The sequence below is a fragment of the Gymnogyps californianus genome, chromosome 1 (genome assembly GCF_018139145.2).
Source record: "Gymnogyps californianus isolate 813 chromosome 1, ASM1813914v2, whole genome shotgun sequence".
NCBI classification, from domain to species: domain Eukaryota; kingdom Metazoa; phylum Chordata; class Aves; order Accipitriformes; family Cathartidae; genus Gymnogyps; species Gymnogyps californianus.
In genome coordinates this window covers 146,960,453-146,977,058 of record NC_059471.1, presented here as the reverse complement: position 1 = coordinate 146,977,058, position 16,606 = coordinate 146,960,453, and the positions used below count along the sequence as shown (strand labels likewise).

General features: G+C 38.8%; 1 protein-coding gene across 1 annotated transcript in view; it reads left to right on the top strand.

The window, feature by feature from the left end:
• Positions 1-16,606, top strand: part of PIK3C2G (phosphatidylinositol-4-phosphate 3-kinase catalytic subunit type 2 gamma) — a 205,113-nt gene that overhangs the window by 147,540 nt on the left and 40,967 nt on the right. Inside the window, exons 24-28 of the mRNA XM_050913293.1 lie at positions 1,043-1,199; positions 6,416-6,525; positions 14,416-14,608; positions 15,176-15,297; positions 15,520-15,567. Coding sequence (XP_050769250.1) covers positions 1,043-1,199; positions 6,416-6,525; positions 14,416-14,608; positions 15,176-15,297; positions 15,520-15,567 — 630 coding nt within the window. The remainder of the gene's footprint in view (positions 1-1,042; positions 1,200-6,415; positions 6,526-14,415; positions 14,609-15,175; positions 15,298-15,519; positions 15,568-16,606) is intronic.

Below are 16,606 nucleotides of genomic sequence, written 5' to 3'. Positions count from 1 at the left end.
GGAAAACTCCTAGGAAAACTTCTCTGTCTCATTTATGAATGAATCAACAAGCAGAGTGGGTTCAGACTCAGCCCACGTTTGAGGTTTTAGCAAGAAACAGAGATCCTCAAATTTGTTTCTGCCTTCAAGCTTCCCAAGAACATTTAGTTTATTCAAGTTCATTTTGAATTAAGGGTTAACACGCAGTGTATATTTCCTTGGAATATAGCCCTCTAATCTGTTTACATGCCTCTGTATACACAGTTGTGATGAGTAAATCACTGCAGTAGTTTTGTCTGTGTGATGTAGTATATCAGGCCTTTCTGAAACTATCAAATGATAGGATTGTTAGCAGAAGCCTGGCTAATCTGTTTTCTTCTGCAATAGCATACCATAGCCACAAACTATGCTAGTGATAAGAAAAAAAGGCAAGACATGCTGTCAGATTCTGCACCTCATTTACTCTAGGGTGAATACAGAGTAACTGTACAGAAAACAAGACAATGTATTTAAATTTATTCTGTTGTAACTTGGGTCAGAAACATCCCTTCAGAATGGTGTATATTTAATGATAGCATCCTCTGTTGTATTTTTTTGTTGTTGTTGGATTGTGGAGTTGTAGGTTTTTTTCTTAAATTCACTTCTTGCCTAGTAGGGAGTTGATATTTATATCCCATCCTCTTTGAGAACAACTTTTAAATATTTCAATACCAGGAGAGAACTTGTTTCCAGATTCACTTTCAGGCTGAAGTCAAGAAATTAAAGCAATGAGAGTTTAAAAAGAAAAGCAAAGAAGATCTGGAAGAAAACATCTAAGCTCAAAACTTGTTCAGTTGTTGGATTTCTCACTAGGAAGCTCTTGCTGTGAACCCTGTCTCTGTCCCAATTAGTCAGTGACACCAGGCAGAGCAATAGAGCTGTCCACACTGAGGAAGGGAGAGATGAAATAATGAGGAAGGCAATACTGGAAAAACAAATGTGAATAATGAGTTACAAATATTAACTGTCTTGCATGATTTGCTGTTTTCAGTGAAATTTCTCATGTAATTGTTCTCTTTTCAAGGGACCGAGCTCCCTTCATCTTCACATCAGAGATGGAGTATTTCATCACAGAAGGTGGAAAAAACCCACAGCGTTTTCAAGAGTTTGTGGAGCTTTGTTGTCGAGCTTATAATACGGTCAGGAAACACAGCCAGTTACTTTTGAACCTGCTGGAGATGGTAAGAAGCTTGAGGATGAAACCAAAAATCGATTTCCTCTGGTGTCCTCTTCCCTTTTACCACTTCTCTGCTGCCTCCAGTAGCACTGTGATTTGAAGAGGTATCAGCTGCACTGCTGGAAATGTTAGTGCTGGCACTTCCTGTGCAAAGAAACTATCCAATTTCAGTACTAATTTCTGAGAAAAGAAAAGCTAAGCTGCTTGGATTTTTCCTTTTTTTAATGCATTCTTTTTTACAAAATAGCAGAAAACTGAAAAGAAGCCAAGTACAAGTTTCACATTCAGGAATTTCACTCAGCCCTTTTTCTAGGTCTTCAAGAAACCATTTACCAATCCTGTTCGTGGTTACAGCAAGACAAAGTAAACTAAATATTTCACAGAGTGGGTGATATGACAGTACCTAGCAGCACTGTAGCTAACAATGATGCCATTAGAATGGTTTTTTGCACGTTTCCACACTCCCTTCTTAGGATGGCAAACACAGGAAAGAAAGAGCACTATCCATATTGACACAGGTTTAAAAATCCTTTTGTATAGGATTTTAAGACCTCCAAGAGTTTTTATCCCTTAAGTATTCCTACCGATTCACATACTGTGGCAGATTCCATAACTGCTTTATGCCTCTTATTTACTTGTGTGTGAAAGGTTAATGATTTTCCGCTTCGCAGGTAGAATGAGAATATTAAATTAACTAATATTTGCTAAGTTGCTTGGCTAAGTTATTAATCCAAAACTTAAGTCCAGGGCCCTGTGCGAAACCTAGGTGACTGGTCTGTGCAGGAAAAAATCTACACAACCTTATAAACAGAACCCCTGCTGAGGTTGGGGTACAGCCAAAAAGTTGCTCTGTTAACACTACTTTATCATCTCCAACTTCTGCAATGGGGAGGGGAGAAATGGCAAGAATTTTTCTCATCTTGTTTCTTCTGTCTTGTCTATGGATTCTCATGCAGTGATACAGTGAGTGATTTCCCAATATGGAGCAGGAAGGATTGCCCCAGATCTCTTAACCCTGCTTCTAAGTAGTCACAAAGGTGCAGCAAAACTGCAGTCCCGTCATAAAGCATGATTTTGCACTGAAAGCAGTGCAGAGTGCAGTTGTAGGAGATACTGTCTAAGTTGAAGAGCCTCTGGAGAACTCAGGAGCACCCCTGCTCTCTCATCCACAGCAGTTATCCCTGCATTTCTGAACAGGTTGCCTAAAACTTCATGCTGCAAATATAACTACATCTTCTGCCCACCTCCTTGTCCCCAGTGCAGTCCCTTTTTCTGCAAGCAGCAGAGATAATGATGTTAGATTACTCTGGGATAATAGAGAGTGTTAGGAAAATGTTCCCAGCAGGAGCTCTGAAATAACTAGCTATCTCTGCCTGGATATAGCTCAGGTTTGTCTATATTCAGGACATGCTGCATCTTCTTTTGTCTCTGCTGATATTTAAGAAGAGGTAATAGTGCTGAGCTAAAAGTCAGCATACAGATATGTTTTCATATTTGTCAATGGACTGCAGTTCAGTCAATTGTGTTGCATTTCATAATTGAAAAATAACTGGCAGCATACTCACACCCCATCGATGAGCACTTCATCTCAAAGGAAATTAAACAAACAAGACAAGTTTGCAAACGCCCTGTTTCTGCCAGTGATGCTTGGAAGGGTGAGTCTGGTTCTGCACTTGAAATGGGGTGTTGGTCAGAAACTGTAAGTATCAAAATGTTTTAGTTGCATGGGTCATTTCTAGAAAAGTAAATAGACTGTGAAGAAGTTCCACTTTGAATTCATTTCCATGCAGAATATCAGATGTTATCATGAAGGGGCAAGATAAACTAACCACTGCTTCTTTGTATCAATGACAGCCTAAGATTTCTCTCACTGTCTGGAAATCTGCATCATTAATCTTTCCTTCCCCTCCCACATTCTGTTTTCTGACATGGTATTTATAAAACATGGTTAAAAAAATCTAAAAAATAAGGCTATTTCCAAAAAGTACAGTACTTCACAGGAGTAGTAAACTGTGCCCTGGATGGTCAGTAACTATTAGCGGTTTCTAGCAAACCATGATTATGAACAGTCTGGGGTTTTTGGCCCAGTTTGGGAATTAATGCTTTTTCTTGGTGGTGAGCGGCATGTTTCTAGAGCTGTACTGACATTTGCTACTGGGAGTAAGAAATAATCCATGAAGTTTCCATTGCTTTCAAAAGCAGTAACATCTGTGGGAGACCCAAGAGTCTGCTGGCAGAGTTCAGCTGCGTAAACACCTGTAGTTCATCAGCTTTGCTCTCATTAAAGATTTGATGTGAGCTATTATAAAAAGAGTGATGGCAGGACACAAACACCTTTTGACTAGTTTAAAGAAATGCAAAATCCATTACTGTTATAAAGATTTTTCAGGTAGAAAATTATTAAAAGAGGCTTAGAGGTGACACTAGACAGCAAGTAATTGATCCACTTGCCTCTGTTATGACAAGAAACAGGTCAACCTAATAGTATAAAACAGGAGACAGTACCTAGACAGAGCAGATCTAAGGCTCAAGAATCCTGTGTCCCCATACAAGTCATTTCACCCTTCTAAACTCAGAAACACCATTTGGGAAAAGAGGATCAGGAAACACTCCCGTTTTGGAGGTCTAATGCATGGAAAGTACATGCCAGGACTATTAATTTTTCATGGGATGGTGGGCTGAGCGTCACACACCAGCTCTGAATCCAGGCCCAAGGAGAGTGTGGGCAGCTCCACTCAGTGAGTCAGAAGGCCTGGAATAACCAAGTGTGGTAGGTCAAGACCTATGTGTGGCCAAACGAGGGGAGCAATGCAGGCACTTAAACTCAGGCATCTAGTGACATTTGAGTTGCCCTAGGCAACCTGTAGTTGTTTTCCGAACAGTTGTTCCATGTCTTGTCTAATTAACATCTGGTATCACTAGCCACAGTGTTCAGAAGCCTCCTCCATCAGGGGGCTGGAAACACGAAAGATATGCTGTACGGAGCAAAAGGGATGAAGCAGTATAATAAACCTCTAGGACCCTCTTGCAGCCAGCAAAGCACTGTGTAGGTACTGCCCAGCTAAAGACTTTTTTTTTTTGCTTCAGCAAATGGTTTTCCACCTTCTGCAACACAGAGAACCTAAAAAAATCCTGGTTTTCAGTTGCACTACAGATCATTCAGATTATGTTCATATCTGGTATTGTTCACTTTTCTAATGCAGGGCAAGAAGCTTAATTTGCCTACGCAACAACTCTTTTTTTTTTTTTTTTTAAAGGGGACAGGAGTTGTTATCATCTTTTATAAATGGGTTGAAGGCATACAGATAAATAGCAGTGTGTCATTAAGTGCTGAATGTTGTTGTTGTCCACTCTCAACTCACTAATTCACCTCACGGAGCTTTCTGCCTCTCTGCTCCTTGCTAGCCAGAACTCTGAGAGACAGCAATCTAACTGTCCAGTGGTAGTATAGATTGGGTCTGATATGAAGCAAGATTTTCCTCATAATGTCAAAAAGAAAATATACAAAATATTGAAACTTGACTTAAAAATATTGAGAAGGTTTGAAGGAATAAAGAAAATACACCCCCCATCTCTTTTCTTCTTACTCTATTCATCTCTCAACCAAACCTTAAAATAAAAGCAGTGCTTCCTTTTTTCTTTGCTGTTACTTGCAAAACTCAGTGGGTCTTTCTGTCTGAGCTAGACAAAAATATCAATGAAGAATGCACAGTAGTGACCGCAAATTCAGATACATTTCCTTCTGAGCAATGTGAAGGAGTGATTTTTTTCTCTGTTACACACAAAGCATCGCTCTCAACTTATTGTGATTGTTGAGAAAAATCAGTAGGTTTTGAAGTGAGTAAAAATTTTTGTTGCTGTTGACATTTTAAAATGCCTGGAGAGAGCTGTATGGGCAATCGGACACACTCAGTTGTCTACCCTACTCGTGTTGTTACTTTGCAAGGGGAATATTTGCATTATTTGTCTTTTGAACCTAACTTGGCCAACTAACTAGAACAGCTCCGTCTCTCATCAATGGAGAATGATACCCTCTCCAGAGGGCAGTTCTTAGTGCCCAAGTCAGGGCTTCTGCTATGAATCGACATCTAAAGGAACTTTTCTCCTCCATTGACTGTAAAGGGAGTGAATCTATGATCCCTTTGCAGGAGAAGTCCGGAGCAGTGATGGTGGAATCAGTAGTTACAAATGAGAAGGTGATGCTGCGCTAAATTGGATTAGGACTAAGAAAACATTGTGAGCATAACAGAAATGTGGTTACTATTGTTCAGGTGGCTGAATTTGGTTGCCTTCCCTTTATCACCATTAGAAGGTGTTGTGGTTTAACCCCAGCCAGCAACTAAGCACCACACAGCTGCTTGCTCACTCCCCCCGGGTGGGATGGGGGAGAGAATCAGAAGAGTAAAAGTGAGAAAACTTGTGGGTTGAGATAAAGACAGTTTAATAGGTAAAGTAAAAGCCGTGCATGCAAGCAAAGCAAAACAAGGAATTAAATCACTACTCCCATCGGCAGGCAGGTGTTCAGCCATCTCCAGGAAAGCAGAACTCCATCATGCGTAACTGTTACTTGGGAAGACAAATGCCATCACTCCGAATGTCCCCCTCTTCCTTCTTCTTCCCCCAGCTTTATATGCTGAGCATGACGTCATATGGTATGGAATATCCCTTTGGTCAGTTGGGGTCAGCTGTCCCAGCTGTGTCCCCTCCCAACTTCTTGTGCACCCCCAGCCTCCTCGCTGGTGGGGTGGTGTGAGAAGCAGAAAAGGCCTTGACTGTGTAAGCACTGTTCAGCAAGGATGAAAACATCCCTGTATTATCAACGCTGTTTTCAGCACAAATCCAAAACGTAGTCCCATACTAGCTACTATGAAGATAGTTAACTCTATCCCAGACAAAGCCAGCACAGAAGGCTATGAAGGAAGCTTAGCTATGCACACATTGAGATTGTGATATCCAAAGAGAAAATAACGAACTAAAATGTATTGGTGATTTTGACCCATACCTCCTTCCAGTACCTCAGTGTTAACGTTTACAATGCAATATATTCACTGTAGCATTCCAGGCATTGCACTAGCGTCAGAACCACTTTTCAAATCAGCAAAACTTTGTGTTTTACAAGAAGACCTTTTGGTGTAAAACCTTTTTTTTCTCTGTTAGCCCCATTTCATTTAAATTTCTTTCCAATAGAACAGTGGACTAATGATATTTCTTTACTTTAAGATGCTGCATGCAGGATTGCCCGAGCTAAACAGCATTCAGGATCTGAAGTATGTGTATGATAACCTCCGTCCTCAGGACTCAGACCTCCAGGCTACAAGCTACTTTACAAGGTAAAACCAAAATATAATCCAGAAACCTTATCTCCTTCAGGCATGAAGCAAAGCTGTCAAATTAAAAAAAAAAAAAAAAAAAAAAGGCAGTTTTTCTGTTATGTTAAGAGGTTGTAATCAGTGAAATTACACAAAAGGATAATTGGTCTTCACATGCTTACTTTTAAAAAGTCCATTCCTTATGCATGTTATAACCAATCTCCTCAAAGTTCTGGAAGAAACAGTTGTGCATTAGTGGTGCATTTGTAACAAGTCATTTATTTAGCGCCTAGAGATTTCTTCAGCTTTCATGGTGAAACCATCCTGGCTTATATCTAGTCAGCTTTCCTCTGTGCTTTTAAATGCAGCAGCTAGATGCAACAGGATTTGGACTCCATAAAAAGCTTCAGCTTATTAATGGACTGAGTGAGGACCAAGAATTCCTACATTTTAGTCCCTTTTCTGTTCTTCTTTTGACCTTCTGTGTTGCCTCAGGCAAGTTACTTTCTTTCTGTTAGCCATAGTTTCTCCATCTGCAAAATGGTACTGATTCTTCCTTTTAAGTACTTAACAGCTCTATCATAGAAAAACATTGTGTGTGAATCTAGGTATGTTTAAAGCTTGATTTGTGTTAGGATAATGAAACCTTTCACTTGTTTGTGATAATAACTGGGGATTATTGATGAGCTGCAAATGATATGTATAAAATCAGTTTGAAGCCCTCAGTCCTGATCTTTCAGGTCAGGCTTCTGCATTACATATAATTCCAACTGTTGATGTGATGATGCTCGAGATGGAGCCAGTGGAGACTGTCTGGATTTGGAAACTCACTTGCCTGTTCTAGGCACAGTATGAGAAAAAAATCTCCCTGTCAGAGCCTGTCCTGTGCAGCACCATCATTTCCCAAGGACAGTCTATGAATTCACACACCCTGGACACTACGTACACATGCAAAGCAAGCCAGACTCTTCTGACCTCCTCCTCTGGTGCAAGTGCAGGGCACATATCCAGTTCACAGCACTGGACTCTGAGTGAAGGGCTCCTTTCAAATTCAGAGCCCTAAAGGACACTCCCATAAGACAGCACAGTTCTCTGCACGGTGCAAACTACCTTGAGGCAAGAGCAATCCCCCTACCCTTCACTACAAGCAGAGGGCACATTGCAAGGAGTAAGTGAGATCAAAGCTTGAACTGGAACAGCTGAGCCAGTCTCATTACTATTACAGAGGCCCATATGAAGATTTTGGGCAATTCCAATTGTGTTGTTTATATGCCTCCTTTTCGTGTATTAGAATTGGAAACTGAGGCGGCAGGTTCGCAGAAGGCTGGAACAGAGACCTAGAGAGTTTAAGGAAGACTCTTCTTTGAAGAGAAAGAGAAGAACTTCTCAAACAAAACTATTGTTCCATTACTTTACACACAGCAGAGCACTGAGTGCCTTCTCCTTTAACACTTGTTTTTTCATATGCTTTCACTCTTGCCCCTTAGCAAGATTGTTTTATTTTAAAACTTAATTACAGCTTCACACTTACCATCAACTCCTACCTTATGCTTTCCTTTAAAATTTTACATATTCCCAAATTACAGACTTACATTTCCACTTCAAATAGCAAACATGCAGTTTCTAATTAAATTGTAGAAGTCTTGATTCTGTCAAATACTTTGGGTGGTTGTGTCTGTCTCTTATGGGTAAAAAACTCAATTCATTTAATTAGTGAAAAAAGGCTAGGATATACATAACAAATAAGGAAATGTGAGTCTTCAGAGTGAAAATTGCGTTAGTGTCATGCAAAGCTCAGAGCTAGTGCCCAGCGCTCTTCTGGAGGTGGAAAGGATCAATATGCTTTTCAGTTGGGCAGGACTAAGATTATGGTTAGGGTTAATATCACTGCAGTCTTGCTTAGCTGGAAGACAAAGGATGAAGGCTGGGTTCAGGACAGAGCTGTAGCTCCACGCTCTTTCTTGGAGTTGGGCAAGGTGGTTGTGGTGCTTTGAGGGTTAGGGTGAAGGAAGTGAGGGACTTCAGAGTGGGAATTCACCTGCAGTCTTTGTCAGCCAAAGCATGTGGAATAACAGCTGGCATTAGGAAGGAGATGTGGCTCAACACTGTTTTGGAAGTAAGAAGAATTGGTGTGCTTTGTTGCCTGGTAGAGCTTCGTATTCGGGTTAGGAAATCCTGTTCAGCCCAGAGATACTATAGGTAGGACTCAGAGGCCACCATGTCCTTCTTCCCATTACATTTCTTGTTAGGGTTGGTGTTAAGGAAATGAAGGCCTTCAGAGTGGAAATGCCATTCAAGTCCTGCTTACCAACAAAACTAGCATCATGGTGCAGATCTGTACAGTGCTGTGGGGTCTGTTCTTATTTGAAACTGTATTTTTTGCTAAAATGTTTTTAGTGAACTCCAGAGCTATTGTTCCAATTCCCTTCGAAATGCTGAAGTGTAGTTTTGTTATTGTGCATAGAGATCATTACATCACACAGAAAAGTCAGATATTGCTAGAGTGCATATTTTGTTCTTTAATACTCTTAGGGTATGTTTGTATTATATATGCTCATTTGCAAGAAGAAAGTCTCTTGTCATTAGCTCATGAATTTCCATGGATCTCATTTCTCTTGGAGCTTTTTTTTTTGCTTTATTCTAATTTCTATTCATGTTTGAACATAATTTGTATTAATTCAACACATTTATTAACTAACATTTCTACATGTTTAAACATGGCCAGAACATCAGGCTTCATGTCTAGTAGTATTTTAACTTCTGAAAAGTATATCCAGGCACTTTTCAAAATAAAGACTTTGGGATGGCCTGATACCCAGATCTATGCAGAAGTTACCCCTCTGTACAAGCATTTTCCGACCTGCCCCCAGGAATGTTAATATATTGGGATTTTTGTGAGCTTTGCATTACCTACATCATCTTTATTCCTGTCCTTCAGAAAAATTATTCCCTCCGTCCTTGTTATACAAAATGTCCAGGTGAGAAAAAATCCAGTTACACACTTCTCATGGTCACTCTGTAGCTTATTCCTGTATCTATTTTTCAAGCTGTCCTTAGAAAGCCAAGGAAATTAAAAGTACTGATTATTAGCATAACTTCCAGTTACTCTCAAATCCTTTGCAATTCGTAGCTCCTTTTCCTCCATAATTACTTCCAAAAACACTTTGTTGTTTTTAAAAAGTTCTTTTCTAGACAAGGATTGTGGTCATTGGAATGTTAAACACAGCCAACAGAAAGTTATTTCTTGTTCTAAGTACAAGGTAGTTATTGTAATCTTTCAGATCCAATCATATAATGTATCTGCTGAAAACCCCAATCTTCTGCTAGTGGAAAGAGGAGAACAGTATTTCTCTGTATTTCTGTAGAAATAGGTTGCTTTTTAGCAATTTTCTGAGTTTGGTTTGAGCAATAATACTGACATTGCCTCTACTGTTGTTTAAACACAACATGAAATGATGAACGGTCACAAATATTCCTGGCAAAGCAATGTTGATTTGTTCTTTGCTGTCACCTTTTTAGCCAACAGAATAATGCTACCAGAGTTTGGACTGTAACGTAGTGACCCCTTTCAGGATCGTAAAGCATTCTGTGTTTTACCAAATTCCTTTGCTCTCATTCTTGATTTAAGACGTTCAACAATCTGTGGTCTCCTTTGTGTACTGTATTCTTCTCGCATTGAGTCAGTTCACTGTTACGAGCTGATGAGCGGCAGTGTTAAGCCTCACAGCTTACAGCCTTCTGGAAGGTCACACCCTCAGATCGTGGATAAACAATGCACCAATTGAGAGTTAAACAAGAATTTCTGTGTTTGCTTGTCAGTTCTGTGCACCTAGTGCCAAACGAAACATTGTTGTCTCTCCAGCATCTGCCCTGAACTCAGTTTGATCCTTGAAACTCAATTTGATCCTTTCCCCTCCCTCCTTTCCTCTTCCCCTGACAACACAGTTTTACCAGAAAGTGGAAACCCATCTTACCTCTGGATATAAATTTCCTCTTTGGTTTTCTGCAGAAGTCTTCAAATGTCAGCATGGTGTGGCATACTGCCTGACATTTTTAATGCGCCTGTAAAAGGACGTATATTTAAAATTATTTTTAAGGGATTAAGGTTAGCCTAATGCAATGAATGGAGTTGATTTCAATTGTTTGCAGTATGCAATCTAACCCACTCATAGAAACCCATGAATAAGAGATGCACAGTGTATCTGACAATTACCAGCGAAGCACCATTGCATATCTCCAGCAGCCTGATTGAGAGGGGTGCTGCTTGGGTCAGCTGCTGTCTTTACTTATTTATTAACAGAATCATTTGTGAGGTACCTGTCATTGCCCAGGTGAAGCATATCCACTCCAAATCACAAATGCCAGCAGCTGCAAAACTGGACAGTTCACAGTAACTCCTTTCAGAACATAACGCTAATCTCAAACTGATCAGCCAATCTCTGTTTCTCAGGTGGCTGCAGATATCCAAGCAAGAAATCTCCAAAACAGCTGAAACACCGGTGAAAGCTGGTGACTTCTGAAAAGGGCATAGACAAAACTACAGTACTAAACTTTCTTTCAGCGGCATTCAAGCAGTTTGTAAAGATCGTGGTATATGTGTCTTAAAGGAACAGAAGGCAGACTTCCTCCTTGAATTTATGTTGTTTGAGGCATTCATACAGTTGTACAAACCCCACATGCCACCAGCTCAGGGGAGAAGAATGTCCGCTGTCGTGGGAGAGGTGCATAGGAGGACTAGTAGGGAAAGTAGACTGCAAGATGCACTTCAGGAGAGTACATGATGTGCTCAGCCCATGGGATCAGAGTTAGTCTGAAAGTAAACTTGGATTTTAAAGCCTAGCAAAGTAAGGGATAAAAAGAATATGATTATTGCCCATATACTATCACAGTGGGAAATAAGGTATTAAACTGAAGGGTTATCACTGCTGTACAGAAAAAGAGTATCAACTGTCCATAAATAAATCTTGCTGAAAATTAGAAAAGGTCTGTCCCTGAAAGCAGTAGTATTCTGGAAAAGTCTCTTAAGAGCTGTTGGGGGCACACTACCCAACTTGTGTTAAAATGGAGCCTGGTAAATTCATGGATGGAAAAGTTGGATATAAATGAAACACCATGTTCATTAACATCTGAGAATCCCATGAAAATAAATTTTTCTCATTATACTCTAAATTATTTTCAGGCCTAGGTGGAAATGAGAAGCAGGATGCCATCAAGATGATAAAGAAAAAAAAAAAAAAAAAAAAAAAAAAAAAAAAAAAAAAAAAAAAAAAAAAAAAAAAAAAAAAAAAAAAAAAAAAAAAAAAAAAAAAAAGAAAAGGAGAATCAGATTACCACAATGTGGTGAACGAGTCAATTAATAGATAACTCACAAAAAAAACTGTAAAAATTAAAAAAATAATTTTTTTTTTTTTTTTTTTTTTTTTTTTTTTTTTTTTTTTTTTTTTTTTTTTTTTTTTTTTTTTTAACTTGAGTCAATTAACTTTTTTTTTTAATCCACTTCCAAAAAAAAAAAAAAAAAAAAAAAAAAAAAAAAAAAAAAAAAAAAAAAAAAAAAAAAAAAAAAAAAAAAAAAAAAAAAAAAAAAATAAACTGTAAAATTAAAAAAGATAAGACACTTGGGTTTGATGTACCCCACTGCTCCATACATCATTAGGAACGAGCTTTTGGGAGGCTGTGGGAAAGAGGGTTTCCTTAAGCCAGTTTGCCCTTGAAAGAAAATGCAGACAACCATAACCAGAGTTGTTCTACCTTGCTGTGAAGACACGCTCTGAGATGTCATCAGAAGAGCAGAGAGACCTTTTCAATTCCTTGTTGATAACATGACATAAGGATTGCTTAATGTTTTCTATTCTAACAGGGAGGACTGCCTACAGAGAAAACAGAATATAGAGAGAGGGAGAAAACAACATATACTTCTATTTTTATTTTATTTTAAATGTAACCTTTTAAAGTAACTCACAGGGAAAATCTGCAACAATGACAACAAAAGCCTCTGTTTGGGTTTAAAGTATGTGATTAGCAATCTGGGTGTTAAAAATATTTTAGAAGCTTAATGGACCCATGGAAAGAATAGTGGTATTCTGATATCAGCTGTTCTGCATAGTGATGATGTCTGAATTAATGCTAGTTTATAAGCCAAGGCCTGCTTTATGCGAATTAAAATGAACTGTATTTAGCTGCAAAGTTAACATACCTCATAGTAATATTGCAAATTCCTTAACTGCTTTGCTATAGTATGGCCCAGTTACAGATTCTATAACCTAAATCATGTCTCAGTGATTTAGGAAGTGTTTAAACTATGCATTAAATTAAATGCATAGGAGTTAAAAGGAAAAGTTCACCACAGATGCAACCTAATTAAGCAGCACTGAATTGATTTTGTACTGTTTTGAAATGAGATTTGTTTTCTTGTTTTCCATTTGAGTGTTAATTTGTGTCATTTTTTAAATAGTCTGTATCTGTTTCTGGAGAATGTAATTAATGATTAAGATAATTAACTGAATCAATTCAGAGATACCTTTCTTTGTGTTACATTAAGAAAAACGTATACATCTTCTTTCCTCAGTTTAGTATGCCTAATTGGTGTATCATAAATTCACACAGTATTTTGAATAAATTTCAGTTGGGGGGGGAGGGGCAAGCTGGGGACCTATCTGCAGGTAGAATGTTCTTTTTAGTATGGTACATCTGTGAAGCTACAGACTTTAGCCAGAACATCTGAGATCATGAAAATTAGGCTAATGCGATGAATGGAGTTGATTTCAATTGATTGCAGTATGCAATCCAACCCACTCACAGAAACCCATGAATGAGAATTTAATTTAAAATGACAGGTGAAGCATTTGCTCAGCTTTGAACAGGGCATGATGAAGGTGGTTAAGGGTATTGTCAGCCCTTGTAAGCTAGTTAAATATAGTCCAAAACTGGAAGAAAAAAAAAGAAAAAAAAAATCTGACAATTTGGTAGAGGTTTGCTGCCATATGGCCTGAAAATGATGGGTTAATGTTCTATAACATCAGGACCTATCCAGAATATCTTCAGAGAGCTGTAGAAATAAGCAGGGAAATAGAAAAAAAAATTAGCATCACAAGTTAAATAGATCTTAACCAGCAATTGAATTCAAGAGGGCAAATGTTTTCTAATGAGTACTGCATCTTACTCTTCAAAGACCAGTGATTATCTTGCAGTGTTATTTCTCAAGTTCACTTTGATGTTAAAACATATTTGCAGTACATATCTACATATATATCTAGTTATTTTTTTATCTATTGTGTCTTTTCTGATGAAGGATCTTAAAACTCTAGGAAATTGGAAGTGTGTTCTAGCTTCCATTGCACAGGGATGAGATGGGGGGAGACGGGGAGAAAATTTCTCTTTTTTTTTTTTCATCTGAAGCAGCTCCACAGGGATCGAGCTTTTAAGAACTGGGTAGAGGATTTAGCAACGCATCATGAACAGCTAAATCACAAATTGGAGGCAAGAGCCTTGCGCAAACATGTGTAAGTCCATGTGAGGTTAGTGTAACCAAAAAGAATGTGCTAGGGCACTCTCTCCTACCTGTCAAAGTGAACACATGTTGCTCTGCCCTGGAACTCCTCAAAACACACATGGAAATGTTCTGTGCATCTCTATTGTCTGAAAGAAGGCTGATGGTATCCAGCTCATGAAGAATAACTACCCAAAGTTAAGCCATGAGACAGGCTATGGCAAGGGCACTCCTTTAAGCAGTAGAGCTCAGGGGCTGGATATGCTGTATTGCTGCATATAGCAGTGACTGGTGTGTATGTGGGTACATGTTTGTGTGAGGCAGGTTTTAGAATTTGGGTTTTTTGGTTCTTGCACCCATGAAACCAAGGATCAAGAAATGGAAACAAAACAGTTGCACAAATAGCGCCTCTGTTTGTTCTTCAGGAAAATAAAGGAAAGTTTGGAGTGCTTTCCTGTGAAACTCAATAACTTGATCCACACGCTTGTACAGATGTCAGTGACAGGCTCTGCAAAGCCTCCAGCTCCAGAGACTGTCCCCCAAGAATGGATGATGCTGGACGCAGAGAAGTCAATCGCAAGAGCCACCATTTTGGGGTTCAACAAAAAGTCTGACTACGTATGTATTATGTTCTTTGCTTGCCTTTTGCCATGATCTTTAACGACTCTTCTGTGAGCTTATATACTCTCCCTCCTCCTTTATAGAAGATGTGCTTGTGCCACACTGAAAGGATCACAGGATGAACAGCAGTGCCAGAAGCAATGAGCTACCCGAGACAAAGAACACCAGGCAGACAGCTATTAGCAGGGAGCCATTAAGGAGAACAGTTCATGCCCTATAGTGAAAAATAAATCAAGAGCTAATTAAAGCATCCAGAAGGAAAGCATGGCACAAAATTAGGAAGCCTAATAGAAATCGGAGGCTGTTATATGATGCTTTAATGGTGCATTATTAGTTTTCACACACTGCAGTGATCTTTCAGTGTTTGAGTTGTATGCTATCCAGGCAAGTTTCTCTTTCTGTGCAGCAAAGACTACAAATTACAAACTGAATTTTCTGGCACTTGGCACTACATTAAAGAAAGGTTTTTCTTTGTTAAAATCACCCTATATTTTCTCTTGTACATTTTTTTTAATGTGCCTCTGATCATTTCTCTTTTCTGCCTCTCCCTTTTCCCCAATACAGCTATATCTAGTCCAGGTGGTGCAAACCTGCAATGTGGTCACTTTTGTGGAAAAATCATTCGACCAGTTCTCAAAACTTCACAGCCATCTCCAGAAGCAATTTACATCACATGCCCTCCCAGAGTAAGGCAGCATATTAGTGAATGTTATTCTGCTGTTAAATGGTTCTCTCTGTGCACAGATAAAAATATGAGAAAATGTATGGCAGACATATTTTTAGAAACGCAAAGGCAATGCGACATATTCTATCAAGCCTTCTATTCAGACCCAGAAGAAACTGAATCATAGAGCATTGTGACAGTCTAACTTTTATGTATTTTATTGTTCCTTTTTTAATGGGAGGAGAAGGGGGGAACAGGTTGGGCCTGACACAGCTATTCCTGAAATCAAAGGGTAAGTGGTATTGACTTCATTAAAGGCACGATAGGGCCTTTAATAGTTTTTTTTTCTGCGTGATGCTAATCAAAACTCATAGCAAAATCCATATAATAAAGCAATGTAGGAATGTTCACACTGGGTCAGAACAGAAACAAGCCAATCTCTGACACTGGCAGGCATGATCAACCTTTTTACAAAAAGGTGCACATACTCCCCAGCTGAGAAATACGCAATAATGTTACGTACTTTCCTGGCCCCAAAACCTGATACTTTGTGCCTCGCATCATTCAGTTTAATCTCTTGAAAAAGATGCTATCATTAGTTACAATAATTCTGAATATTACTTTTTATCCATGTGCATGTCTATTCCTGCTTTTCGTATTCTGAATCTTATTTCTTCACAGTTTCCTGGGACAGTGAGTCCCACAGTTTATTTCTGTCTTATGTACAACAGCTTTGCCTTATGTAATGATTATCCGTGGCTTTGGTAATACAAGTGGAGTTATGTATTCTACAAATATCATATACATTGTATTGCATACACCATTGAGAACAAAGTGGTCTTCTCTTAAACAGTCATGCTGACTCACCTGATACAAGCCCCTCTTCAAGCTCAATCTACAATAAAATATAAAGCTGGCCAAAAAGACAAGCAGTTTACTTGAACCAAGCTGAGATTCAAGTGATATGCTTGAAAAATAGAAAGGTCTTTGAGGTTTGACCTGAAGTAAATAGCCACAAACAACATGGTTTTGACTTAAAAAATAAAGTCCACAAATTTCAGATCCAAATTTGATATTCCCCCATGCTTGTGAGAGGCATTCAGTTAAATGGCTTTAGGTTAGTTAATTCTAGAGAACCTTTCCCCTACCTGAGGGATTTTAATTGACTGCAGTTTGACTCATTATGACTGGCTCACACGAACTGGTTTGCAGCAGTTGGTGAGAATCGGAATTTCACTAAACACTAAAAGTGCTTGAATCATGGTTTTGATTTGGAGATATTTGCACACTATTAGGTTGGAAAATAAAATATTTAACAAGTACCTATTTAT